This window comes from Mesoplodon bidens (genome assembly GCF_964165515.1).
Source record: "Mesoplodon bidens genome assembly, chromosome: 3".
Taxonomy (NCBI): Eukaryota; Metazoa; Chordata; class Mammalia; order Artiodactyla; family Ziphiidae; genus Mesoplodon; species Mesoplodon bidens.
In genome coordinates this window covers 84,020,490-84,033,527 of record NC_138178.1, presented here as the reverse complement: position 1 = coordinate 84,033,527, position 13,038 = coordinate 84,020,490, and the positions used below count along the sequence as shown (strand labels likewise).

Sequence of the window (13,038 nt, the reverse complement as noted above, 5' to 3'; positions counted from 1 at the left end):
AATTTCAACTTCCTGAGCAGTCCGGAACAGAATGGCTTACAGCTCCCCAGATTGGCTTCATAATCTCATGACCAGCCAATCATAACGTGTCCAGGTGCACTAACTTGGACAAATCCCGGCAAAGTCCTCTTTTCTGCCTTGAGGAAAACTATATAGACGCTGCAAACAGTTCACAGGAAGCCACCCAGCACCCAGGGTAGGGATGTGTCCACGTGCAAATGAGTCTCGCTTTACACACCCACCGACACCACCATCGTCCCTGCCTTGGCCTGTGGCAGCCTCCCAGGGATCAGCTGGCCAGCCAAACCCTGACATTTTGCTTGTAATTGTACCTTCCTGTACAAAGTCCTAGTTGGAGCAGTAAAAATAGCAGCTGCAACTTCCTGCAACATGGACAGACCAGTCAATCCTGGTGCCTGAAACAAAACCTGGCGACTCGACCTCACTCTGACTCCACAAACCCCTGCAAGCTGGGCTGGGGGTGGCAGTGGGGTGGGGCCCAGAAAGGGCAGCCCACTCTGCCCCTGCCCTCACGGACTGCCCTCGAGCCAGCTCCTGAGTGAGATGCTCCCCTCACTCCCTTCATGAAAAACCCAACCCTCAGAACCATGGGATGCCTAGCAAATGCAAAGATGTGCCGCATCCAAGGTCTCAGCCTTCTCTCCTCCTGCCCACCGGCTGCAGAGGTACAAAGGCAGGGTGCCTCCCGACCAAAGCCCTCTGTCCACCTGCTTGTTCGTCCGCTGCTATCACCGCCCCCCCCATGTCTGTCCACCTTCCTGTCTGTGGCCTAGTCCCCCCCCAGCTCCCCACATCTGTCCCAACCAGGTCGGGCTGGTGGGGATAACAGAAGCCTCCACCAGGGCTTAGTTACCAGGCGGCAGCAGGGCAATCGCAGCCAAGCCTGGATGCTGCTCCCCAAGGTGTGGACCCGCTGTGTTAGAGCCCACTTGGGGAAGTACAGGAGAGCCTAGCTATATACACCCCAGGCACCTGAATCCCAGCAGTGATGAATTCCTCCAGGGGCCCAGCCAGCTCCCTGGCTCCTGCATCATGGGGCCTGAGGCCGCCCAGGGACCACATGGGCCTGGTTTTCCTTGGCCCTGATCCCACCTTTCCTTTATCAATCCCCACAGCTTCCCCTCCTTCTGTCTCCAAATCAAGTACAAGGGCCCTTCTGTCAATCTTTGGCTTATTTTAAAGCCTCCTGTTACAAGAAAACACACAAGGACCCCCAAAGTAACAAACATGGAAATACACAAAGTTCTAGGAGCCCCAGCCTTTGGTCTCTACCAACAGGTAAATGGGGGATCAAGTCTGTGGTGACCAATGCCCCTTTCTGAGCCTGTCCCTAGACCAGCTAGAGGACCAGCTAGAGAACTTTCTCTGCCCTCCTGGCTCATTTCTTGGACTCGGCTGGGTGAGGCCCTCCCCATCTCAGGGATGCAAGGCAGACGTCCCCCCTAAAGCCAGCCCAGTCCCTCCCCTGGACACACTGGCTTTTTAGAAACACTCATATCCATTCAAATGTTCCAGGCTCCAGACATCTGCCTTTCACTAGTAAAACCCATGATGTCTGCAGAGCTTTTCAGCATAAAATGAACTTTCAGGAATGTTTTCCCATGCCCAAAACGCAGCAGCCTGGCAGGGGGCAGGGCGGGGATTAAAAGGACCTCATTTCACAGATTAGTACACAGGGCAAAGGCTTCGCTGACTCCCCAGCCACGGTCAGACCAGCAAGAGGGAGCGCTCGCTAAACCATGATCCCCTGGAAAAAACAACGATGGATTATAGTAAAAAGAGAAAGCCTGAATAAACTGGATCTTTTTTTTTTTTTTAAGGAATAATGAGATCCTTTTCCCCCATCACATTAGCTAAAAGGGAAAATGTGGATAATAACAAGTGGGGTGAGGAGGTGGGGAAGTGGGCTCCCAGACACCATCAATGGGAGAGAAAACTGGCTTATTAGTCTTCGCAAACGGCACTCGGTTTTGACAATGAAAATTTAAAGACCAGAAAGACGTACGATCAAGGATGTGCATGACTTCATGGATTGTATAGGGGGGAGGAAAGATCAGACACAACCGAAACATCTCCTGTTAGGAGACTGTGAACTGAAAGATGGTGGTCTGGCTGCACCGTGGAATACTACACTGCTGTGAAAAGAGAAAGAGATCCACCACACAGTAAATGATAGACACTGTGGAGTACTGAGTGTGATCCAAATTACATAAGCACAAAATCTCTATATGAAAAGGGGCATGAGAACAGTATGCCCCAAACTGCTGACAGATACCAAGGATGGGGCCACTTTCATACCATGCTCCATTTCTTCTTAGATTGTTTGTTTATAAAGGGAACCTGCTGATGTATGATTGAAATTAAAGACAATAAAACAACTTAAAAGGAACATGTTTTCCTTAGGCTCCCTATGCATCAGAAGATTCCAGAATGGAATGGCTGCAGCCTCTCTCTGGGTCTCGTCTCAATCCCCTCCCCAGTCCACGATGTTCCCAGCCTGTGCACTTGCTGGGCACCCCCTTCCTCAGATCTTCCCACGGCTGCCTCTCGCCATCTTGCAGGTCTCGGCTCAAATGTCACCAGTCCAGAGCCCCCTCGTCTAAGCAGATGCCCCACCTTGATCCTTTTCCTCACACCTCCCCGTCTGCTTTCTGCAGCCCAACCGCAGCTCTATTTATTTTATCCAGCTGTGGTCTGCCTCCCCAAGTTGAATGGGGGCCCCAGGAGGGTGGGGACCTTGCCTTGTTCTCTGCTGTATCGCAGATCCTGGCAGAAAAACAGACGGCAGAAAACATTCGTTGGCCACATTAGGAATCGAGACACAAACGACAGTCCATTTCCTCACGTGTCCAATGGCTCTGGCCACGCCACGCACAGCCTAGCGCTGACCCATAACCACCTGAAACCACCTGACTACTTGTCTGTCTCCCAGGCCAGAGGCCGAGCTTGCAAGTACAGACCCTCTTTGAACCTGACTTTCCCTTCCCAGTTTCTTGGCCAGGGTGAGCCATTCAGAAGGTGCTGAATAAATGTCTGTTGCCTGAATGGAGCTGTATATCTCGCTCCCTCGGATTTCCAAAGCCGCAAACAATACAGGTGCTCACGGGTTAAGGGACTTGCTGCCCAGGGTCTCGCAAGCCCAGCTGGGATGCAGCAGAACTTGAACTCTGGATGCAGGATGCAATCGCCATGGCTTTCTAGAAAAAGAGCTCCTCCATCTCTTGGCCCTCACTCCTGCCCAGACAGATCTGACCTGGCCAACTGCAAATCCCGCAGGCAGCTCATCCTGGGGTTTGAATGAGCCAAGCCTTTCTTATCTTAATTAGGAAAGTAATTCCTTTCAGCCTAGATTGATCTGTGGTCAGCCTCTCCCTGGGGGCCCAACAGGAGCAGGCAGAAAGTAAGCAAGTCTGAGTTTCAGTTTCCATCCTATCCCTGCATCCTACTCTGATGGGCTGGCCGGGCGGGCGGCTGACAGTCCAAGGTGACTTCCTGGCAGACAGAGGTGGGTGGGGAGCGACAAAGGGGTCCTCCCTTTGGCAGCCGTTGACACAGTTCTGCCACGGCCCTGCTCAGCCCCCGCCTACCGCCTGCTCGCAGGAGGAGCCATCAGACTGGTCCTGCAGGCGCCTCCTTGGCAAAGTGCCACGTGCAGGAGGCAGGGAGCCTGGCGTCCTCCTCTGTCCCCCTGGGCTCCCTCAAGATCCCTCTTGCCCCCTAGGAAGTCTTTGTCCATCTCTCCTTTCACAGGTGGCCCTAGGCTCTATGCCCAGGGGACACTCCACAGGCGAGGTCTCACCCCATCTGTTCCCGGCTGGGTGGGGGGTGTCAATTTCAGTGCTCCCACACCTGCTGCCCTTCACACCTGGGCCCCAAACTCCAAGGCAGTGGACAGAGGCAGGGGACCGAGGGAGGAGAGAGCCCTGTCCCTCTGGAGTTACTGGGAAAGTCTGACTCACTTTCCACTCACCAAGAAAGGAAAGGAAATGGGGCTCCTGCATACTACACCACTTTCATTCTACAGGTGGAAAAGTGAGGGCCCAGAGACGGAAGGCGACCTGCCCAAAGGCCCACGGCACCCATCAGAGGCGGAGCTGGAGCTAGGACGACAGATTCCTGCCTTCTAATTCAGCCCCTCTGCACTCTACCGGCCACCACTCCCTCTTCCTGCCCAAGAGAGCTATGCAAGTAACTCAAGCCTTATAAAACTACTTAATACCAGAGGACACAAGACCTTTTGAGATTTTACAGCAAGACATTTAGTAGAAGCACTGTACCGAAGAACATCCACCCGTTTTACAGAAGAGCAAATCGAGGCCCATAGAGGTAAGGGGACCTACAGGAAGTCGTACAGCCAGGTAGGGGCAGAGCAGGACTCCCAGACCCCCACTTAAGTGCTCTTTCTGCTGACACGGTCCAGGTGTGACGGTTCCATCTGTGGGACAGCTGGTGAAGAGGTGCAGCTGGCCTTGGGCCTCAGTCACGCTGAAACAAGGTGGGGCCCAGACAGCCTCATCTAAACTCTGTCCCAGAGGTGCAGGAGACCATCGTTGGGGGAGGGAATGGCTTGGGAGACTTTTATGTATTTGCAGAAAATACAGTGAAATTTCCCAACTAAGCTGGATTTCTGAGACCACAGAGCTGGCATTTTTAAAAACACGTTAGTGAGCCACACACGCCTACCATTTTTCATCCAAAAGGTCACTGACAGGGCTGGGAAGGAAAGCTTTAGCAGTAAGAAAGAACAGCATCTACTGGCACCAGAGGGAGGGGGCAGGGTGGGTGCAGGTGGCTGGGACCCCAGGAGAGGGCTGCCCACAGACACATAAGCAACATCTGAACCCGAGTCCAGTTCAAAGAGCCCATGCTCTTCCCCCCAACCCCCAACCTGGTGCTGAAGAGACTTAATAACAGGGAACCCTCCCAACCCTGAGCCCTCCATCCCACAATCCCCCTTCCATGCTCCTAACAGCTAAGGGAACTGCAGTAAGTCTGGCAAGGTGAGTGCCTGAAGGTGACACGTATCAGCTTTAGCTACATATTACACTGGGGTGGGAGCAGTGCTGCTCAGGGGCCAGATGGTCTAGGAAAGGGAGTGGAACCTAGAGGGGAGGCTGGGCTGACTTCCATCACCTGGGGACAGACCCAGATTCCTAAGGGAAAAGGCCTGCTGGGATGCTGTGAGGAAAAGCTGTGGATGCATACACTCTCCCCACCCCCGCCCCTAGCTGTCCCAACTAAGTGTTTTCTGGCTGGGAAAACGCTTCAACAGCCCTGGTTGCCTAAGGCAATTCAATTATGAAATTTACCACATCAGATGAAAAGGAGCATCTCAATCAGCCAATTCATTTGTGTCTGGCCACTCTGTGTCCTTGTGCCAGCTCTGCTAGCCCCCTCCGTTTTCAGGCCACACTCACACTGAGGGCTGGTACCCTGGGACTAAAGGCTCAGGCGATGGGCTGGTCTTTGGGGCTGGTGGGGTGGGGTCTCCCATGATCCCCTGAGCAGATCGGCTGTATCCAGAAGCCACCCATCTTCCTGGGGGACTCCTGGGCCAGACCACCACAGTCTCAGGTGAACCTTTCCATCACCTCCCACCTGCATGCTCTCTGCCCTCAACCTGCACCTGCCTGGAGGCTGGCAATGAAGTGGCCTCTGGGAGAAGTGTGAGTGGGTGGGGGGAGGTGGTAGCCCACCACATGCCTTTCTCATCTTTACTTAATCAAGGCATCATCTCTCCAGGAAGCCTTCACCACCCGTGCACCTCCTGTGTCCCCTCAGCTCCCCTTGCTGCCTTTGTCACTGGGGTACTGTGCACACCTCGATGTGTCAGGGCCTCTAACCCACATGCATGCCAGCACACCTGGTCCACGAGATCCCCGAAGGCAGGGTCCCAATCAAGCCCCTTCAAACCATGAATCAATTAATCGATTAACGAATGAATGAACAAACCACCACTCCCTTTGACGCCCCCCCCCACCCCACATGGTGCATCGGGGTAACAGATGGGAAGGACCAAGCCTGCTTTCCGCTGCAGACCAGGAAGTCCAAGGCCCGGGTAATCGTCCTTTCTTCCTGCTCTCCTCTCCCACATTGAGCGCCCGCAGGTTTAAGATGCTATTAAGGGGCGTCAGGCTGCAGAAGCCGCCTCTGAGGTGCAGTGTGCCACTCGCCCGCAGCTCCTCTCTCTGCACCGCATACATAAATCCGGCTGCAGCCTGAGCCCCGGCAGGAAGGTCTCTAACATTTCTCTCTACCTTCCTCTGAGTAACCTGCATGGAGTCACTTCCTGACAAAGGGAATGGCTCAAAACGGAGATAGCTGCCGGGCACGGAAGACTGATTCCCTCATCCTCCAAAGGCACGGCTTGGGGACTCAAGGACCCCGTGTTAGAAGGACACCAAACCTGCCCCCGGTGGGGTGGACCTTGGGTCCTACTCCTCCCCAGTCCCCAAATGCAAGCCTTCACCAACAGCCCCTTAGCAATCCTAACAGCACACCTGGGCTCAAAGAGCTTCGGTCTCCCACCTGTGAACGGGCAGACTGAGGCCCAGGGTCCCAAAGGGCCTGGACCAAGTCAGAGTCACCAGAGTCTGGCCTGTGATCAGACTGTGGGGTTCCTGCCTCCTCTCCCCCTGGCAACTTCCCTCCCTCAGTCACGCCCCAGAACCAGAGTGAAACCAAAAGGCCCAGACACCAGGCCTTCTCTGCCCTGACTAACCAGGGAGGGCCAAAGCTCAGGGAGCCTTCCCCCTGCCCAAAAGCAACCCAGCAGGACCAAGAGTGGCTGCGTTAAACCTGCGGGGAACCTGGGTCGGCCCCCACCCCACCCCCTTTGTTAAGATCTCTATAAAGAGTTCTCTGCTCAAAGGTAGTGGAAATGAACTTTGGGTTCTTTGAAGCACCAGCACAAAAATGTATGGTGCCCCTGGGGGCACAGAGTCCCAACCAGAAAGCTTCTCAAGCAACCACGACGGGGAAAAGGAGTGGGGGGCGTGCCCAAGTGCTGCGGGGTCCCGAAGCCAGGGCAAGATGGGGTGAACAGGACAGCCAGGGCCAGAGAAGGCTTGCTCTGAACCTGCTAGGGTGGGGGCCACCCTGGGGGGCAGGTGGGCGAGGCTTAGGACGGGTGGCCATTCCTCTGCTGCTCCACAGCTCTCCAAACAGAGACGAGGGGCCCTGTCAGGTGGGACGTAAACGGCCGGGGCACAGGAGACTCTGGGCCGGGCTCGCGTGGACGACCTTTCCCTTGGTTAAACCCCTCGGCCCTCGCCCTGCACGAGGCAGGCAGCCATCTGGCCCTCGGCGTCAAGTGCGCGGGGACTTCGCCCGGCCCGCGGCGCAAAGCCGGGCTGCTCACATCCTCAAAGACAGGCAGCCTTCTCTTTCCAGGATCAATAGTCATTTTTAAAAAACACAGTCTGCGGACTCAATGAATCAAGCACTCCCAGGGGAAAGAGTTGCAGCTCCCGCGCGCAACATCCATTTGCAAAACAATTCATTCTCTCGCTCACAGCTTTCAGCAAATACCCTCGCCGGGTCCCCCGGCACTCGCGAGGAGGGAGGAGCGGGCTTGGGGAGGGGACGGCTCTCTACAGACCTCCACTCCCCACCACTGTCCCCGACTCCAGCCCTCCGAGACCCCGAGGTGGCCGAGGCGGTTCCAGAGACTCGAGCCCCGCTGTGCTGCTCGCGGGGCACGCGGTCCCGCGAGGCTCACTCTGCCGGGGGCTCCCACGGCGGGGCGCGCAGGACCCGGCGCTCCCGGTCCCGGCCCGGGGTGAGGGGTGGTGACAAGTGCCAAAGCCGGCGGCCGGGCGCGCGGCTACACCGGCCCGAGGACGGCGCCCCGAGCCCAGCCCGGGTACTCACCGCTCGTGGCGTCGCCACCCGCCGCGTTCAGAGGCCCCTAGCCGCCCGCGCGAGGCTCCGCAGCCCTCGCCGCTGCTGCTCCCCTCCCCCAGCTCGCAAAAGCCGCTGAGCGCGCTGCTACTGAGGTACAGCCAGGGCGCCGCCAACACACTAGTTTCTCCGTTCATCCCGCCCCGCCTCCCGGCCCGAAGCCAATCGGAGGCGGCGCCTCTGTGACGGATGGGCATCCGAACCCGTAGTTAAGCCAACAAGAGGAGAAAGGGGCGGGCGCTGGGCTTCCCCGGCACCGCGAGGCGGGGGGGCACGGAGAGAAAAAGGACTTCGACCAGATTCTTAAAGCGGCAGGCCCCTGCCCGCCCCCGCGGCCGAAGTTTGCGAACAAAACCCGACTGTGTTCCAGAGCTTTCTGAAGGAGGGAGCTCTGTAGACTGCAAGTGCGTCTTCTGTACCTGGTCTGCGGAGACACACCTTTAGTTGTGAAAGTGTTAAGGAAACCGTTTCTTTTTATTTTGAGCTCCTTTCAGTGTTTGGGATTTTCTTCAGCCACTGAACCCCATCTGTGCTTGGAATATGTAGTTTTCAGGGTACTTCAGCTCTCCTACCAGTGTCATTTCTCACTAAGTTCCTTTGTAAACCGACCTTCAAATATTCATTCATTCATTCATCCATTCATTCATTCACTCCACAAACATTTGCTGGATGCCTGAGCGATGGGCTAGGCTCAAGAGTGGGGAAAATTATCTATAATTTCTCCTTCTTGCTTTCTGGGTTTGCATCTCATTCCACCACTTCAGGTTGCTGTGTATCCAACTTCATCTGTAACATGGCAGGTAAAAAGTCCTCATCGGATTATCTGAGGGATTAAAGGAGACAAACTCCTATGACAAAGTAAGTGTGCAACAAATGTCCTTTCTTTCCTCCCTCCCGCTGATAATGGATAATTCAGGTAGGATACAAAAAGGATGCAAAAAGCCCTGGTAAAGTACAGAGAATGATAAGTGTTGTAAGAGCCAAGCATGGGGCGGGGAGAATTCCCAGGAAGCACAGTTCACACTGATGGGAGGTGCCAGGAAGTTTATTGGGGAGGTGATGCGACTGCACGAAAGATTTGGATGAGGTGTAGGATTTTGACCGGTGGAAACTGGGAAGGAGAGCCCATGGGTAGGAAGCTGTTTAGATGGGACAGAAGAGATTGCAGGCTTAAAAGTCTGTAAGATGACAGGGAAGACACTAGGCATTTTGGGCAGAAACAGCATGGTGTAGAGGAAAGGGTTTGAACCCCAGCTCTACCCTCAAGAGCTGTTTAGGACTGGAGGCAGAGTGCTCAGGTTCTCTGGGTGTTGGATTCTTACTGGAGAAAGGAAGATTCTAGAACCTATTTTGCAGGGTTATTGTAAAGATTAGATAAGAGCACGCATGTAATGGGCCTGGTACCTAATAAGTGCTCAATATAGATTTGTGTCTCCATTTGGCCTAGATCTGGAGATGGGTACGACACGAAGGTTCTGTTAGTCAAGAGCAGTCTTGGCCAGAGGTAAGAAGCTAGCCAAGTGTGCTGCTAAGGTGCCTTCCAAGGGGAAAAGGAGGCATCAAAATAATTGGTCCATTAAAGAAATGACACAGATCACGTTTGTAATTTTAGACTCCTGCCAATTTTCTGGAGCTTGAGTATTTATAGAATTGTTAGTTGGACGACGCTCCACATACCAAACTGATTCTTAGCAAGTTCATAACCATTGCTTATTATTCCATTGAGACTCTCTGTGAAAGTATAAGTGCCAACCATCTAAAATCTGGTCCACATTATCATTTTTTCCCCTCCTCAACTCCAAGCTTAAATTAGGTCCTGGAATAAATTAAAATTAAATGTAGGCAAGGGAACAAAATCAGACCGAGAACACTTGTTGAGTCATTGAATTTAGATATGATTTGAAAGGAATGGAGAGGACGGAGCTTGCGTTGCCATCTGTCTCAGTTCTTGCTGTAGACCCTGGAGCACAACCACCATCATAGCCCCTACCAGCCGATGCTGTAATGACCCATGTACCTGTTCGTCCTCCCCACCACACAGGGAGTCCTGGGAGGGCACAGACCATGACAAGTTGTGTAGGCAACTTGGTTCCTCACACAAGTTGTGCACACAGTTTTGAAAAACTATGAATAAATCTCAGCTCAGTTAGAATCAGATTTTGCAACATTACGACGGAGAACCTAAAATAACTGTGAATTTTAAAAAGACAGAAGTTTGTTTCTTGCTCATGAAAAATAAATCTAAAGTTAAGTAATCTATGCCTAGTTGGCAACTCCACAGTTTTAAAGAGCATGGGCTCCTGTACTTCCATTCTGCCATCCTTAATGCTTGGTCTCATTTTGCTGATGCCTCATGATTCCAGATGGCTGCTGGAGCTCCAACTATAACATCTATCTTTCATACAGCAGGAAGGAATAAGAGTAGAAGAGCAGATGTGTGCCTCCCAACCGTGTTAGCTCCATTGAAGCAAGCTTCAAAAGTCTCACATGATACTTCCATTTATATCTTATGTAGACATTTATGTGAGTACATTGCCTCTCCCAACAGAGTCAGGTTTCTGTTACCAAGAAAGAGGGAAGAGCCGGACCCGGAGGAAGATGGCGGAAGAGTAAGACACGGAGATCACCTTCCTCCCCACAGATACATCAGAAATTCATCTACACGTGGAACAACTCCTACAGAACACCTACTGAACGCTGACAGAAGACCTCAGATCCCCCAAAAGGCAAGAAACTCCCCACATACCTGGGTAGGGCAAAAGAAAAAAAGAATAAACAGAGACAATAGGATAGGGACGGGACCTGCACCAGTGGGAGGGAGCCGTGAAGGAGGGAAGGTTTCTACACACTACAAGCCCCTTCGCGGGCGGAGACTGCAGGTGGCGGAGGGGGAAAGCTTCGGAGTAGCGGAGGAGAGCACAGCAACAGGGGTGCGGAGGGCAAAGCGGAGAGATTCTGGCACAGAGGACCGGTGCCCTCAGGCACACACCAGCCCGAGAGGCTTGTCTGCTCGGCCGCCGGGGCGGGCGGGGCTGGGAGCTGAGGCTCGGGTATCGGCTTTCAGTCGGAGCGCAGGGAGAGGACTGGGGCTGGCGGCAGGAAGAGAGCCTGAAGGGGTTAGTGCACCACGGCTAGCCCGGAGGGAGTCCGGGGAAAAGGTCTGGAGCTGCCGAAGAGGCAAGAGACTTTTTTCCCTTTTGTTTCCTGGTGCGCGAGGAGAGGGCATTAAGAGGGCTGCTTGGGGAAGCGCCGGAGACAGGCGCGAGCCGCGGGTAAGGCGCGGACCTCGGAGACGGGCGTGAGACGCTGGAGCTGCCGCCGCCGCCGCCGCCGCCGCGGGGCCTGTGTGCGAGCGCGGGTCACTGTCCGCCCCGTCTTCTGGGGGGCCTGTGCACCCCGCCACTGCCGGTGTCCCGGGACCCGGGGACGGCTTTCCCGGGAAAGCGCACGGAGCGCCACGGGCTGCTGCAACGTCACGCCGGCCTCTGCCGCCGCAGGCCCGCCCCACACTGAGCGCCCCTCCCTCCCCTCTGCCTGAGTGAGCCAGAGCCCCCGAATCAGCGGCTCCTTTAAACCCGTCCTGTCTGAGCGAAGAACGGACGCCCTCCGGCGACCTACGCGCAGAGGCGGGGCCAGGTCCAAGGCTGAGACCCGGGAGCTGTGAGAGCAGAGACAGGGAAATATCTCTGTGCAGCCTCGGAGGCAGCGGATTAAAGCTCCACGGTCCATTTGATGTGCCCTGCGACTGTGGAGTGCATGAATGGACAGCGAATCATCCCAAATTGAGGAAGTGGACTTTGAGGACAAGATTTAAGACTTTCCCCCCTTTTCCTCTTTTTACAACGAATTATCCCAAATTAAGGAGGTGGACTTAGAGAGCAAGATTTCAGACTTCTCGCCCTTTTCCTTTTTTTACAACGAATTATCCCAAATTGAGGAGGTGGACTTGGAGAGCAAGATTTTTTATTTTTCCCCCTGCTCTCTTTTTGTGAATGTGTATGTGTAATCTTCTGTGTAAGATTCTCTCTGTATAGCTTTGCTTACACCATATGTCCCAGGGTTCTATCGGTCCATTTTTTTTCAATAATTACTTTTTAATTTTAATAACGCTACTATTTTTCATACTTTATTCTATTTTACTTTACCTGCTCTTTCTTTTTTTTCCTACCTTCCCTTCCTCCCTCCCTCCCTCCGCTCCTCCTTTCTTTCTTTCTTTTTCTTTCCTTCCTCCCTCCCTCCCTCCTGTCTTTCTTTCTTTCTTTCTTTCCTTCCTCGCTCCCTCCCTCCCTTCTTCCATTCACTCTTCCTTTTGCTTTCATTCCTCCCTCCCTCCCTCCTTTCTTTCCTTCTTTCTTTCCATCCTTCCTCCCTCCCTCCCTCCCTCCTTTCTTTCTTTCTTCCATCCTTCCTTCCTTTCTTCCCTTCTTCCTTTCTTTCCCTCTCTCTTTCTTTCTTCTACTAATTCTTTCTTTCTACTTTCTCTCCCTGCTATTCTGAGCCGGGTGGATGAAAGGCTCTTGGTGCTGCAGCCAGGAGTCAGTGCTGTGCCTCTGAAGTGGGAGAGCCAACTTCAGGACACGGGTCCACAAGAGACCTCCCAGCTCCACATAATATCAAGCAGCGAAAATCTCCCAGAGATCTCCATCTCAACACCAGCACCCAGCTTCACTCAACGACCAGCAAGCTACAGTGCTGGACACCCTATGCCAAACAACTAGCAAGACAGAAACACAACGCCACCCATTAGCAGAGAGGTGGCCTAAAATCATAAAAAGTCCGCAGACACCCCAAAACACACCACCAGACGTGGACCTGCCCACCAGAAAGACAAGATCCAGCCTCATTCACCAGAACACAGGCACTAGTACCTTCCACCAGGAAGCCTACACAACCCACTAAACCAACCTTAGCCACTGGGGACAGACACCAAAAACAACGGGAACTACGAACCTGCAGCCTGCAAAAAGGAGACCCCAAACACAGTAACATAAGCAAAATGAGAAGACAGAAAAACACACAGCAGGAGAAGGAACAAGATAAAAACCCACCAGACCTAACAAATGAAGACGTAATAGGCAGTCTACCTGAAAAAGAATTCAGAATAATGATGGTAAA

At 53.6% G+C, this 13,038-nt stretch overlaps 1 protein-coding gene across 1 annotated transcript in view; it reads right to left on the bottom strand.

Annotated features, from left to right (window-relative positions):
- The window catches only part of LOC308614034 (cytosolic carboxypeptidase 4-like), a gene marked incomplete at both ends in the record, with an annotated part of 110,209 nt that extends 102,089 nt beyond the window's left edge, over window positions 1–8,120 (bottom strand). The window contains one exon of the mRNA XM_081228250.1: window positions 7,894–8,120. Coding sequence (XP_081084376.1) covers window positions 7,894–8,120 — 227 coding nt within the window. The remainder of the gene's footprint in view (window positions 1–7,893) is intronic.
- Window positions 8,121–13,038: the final 4,918 nt, after the last annotated feature.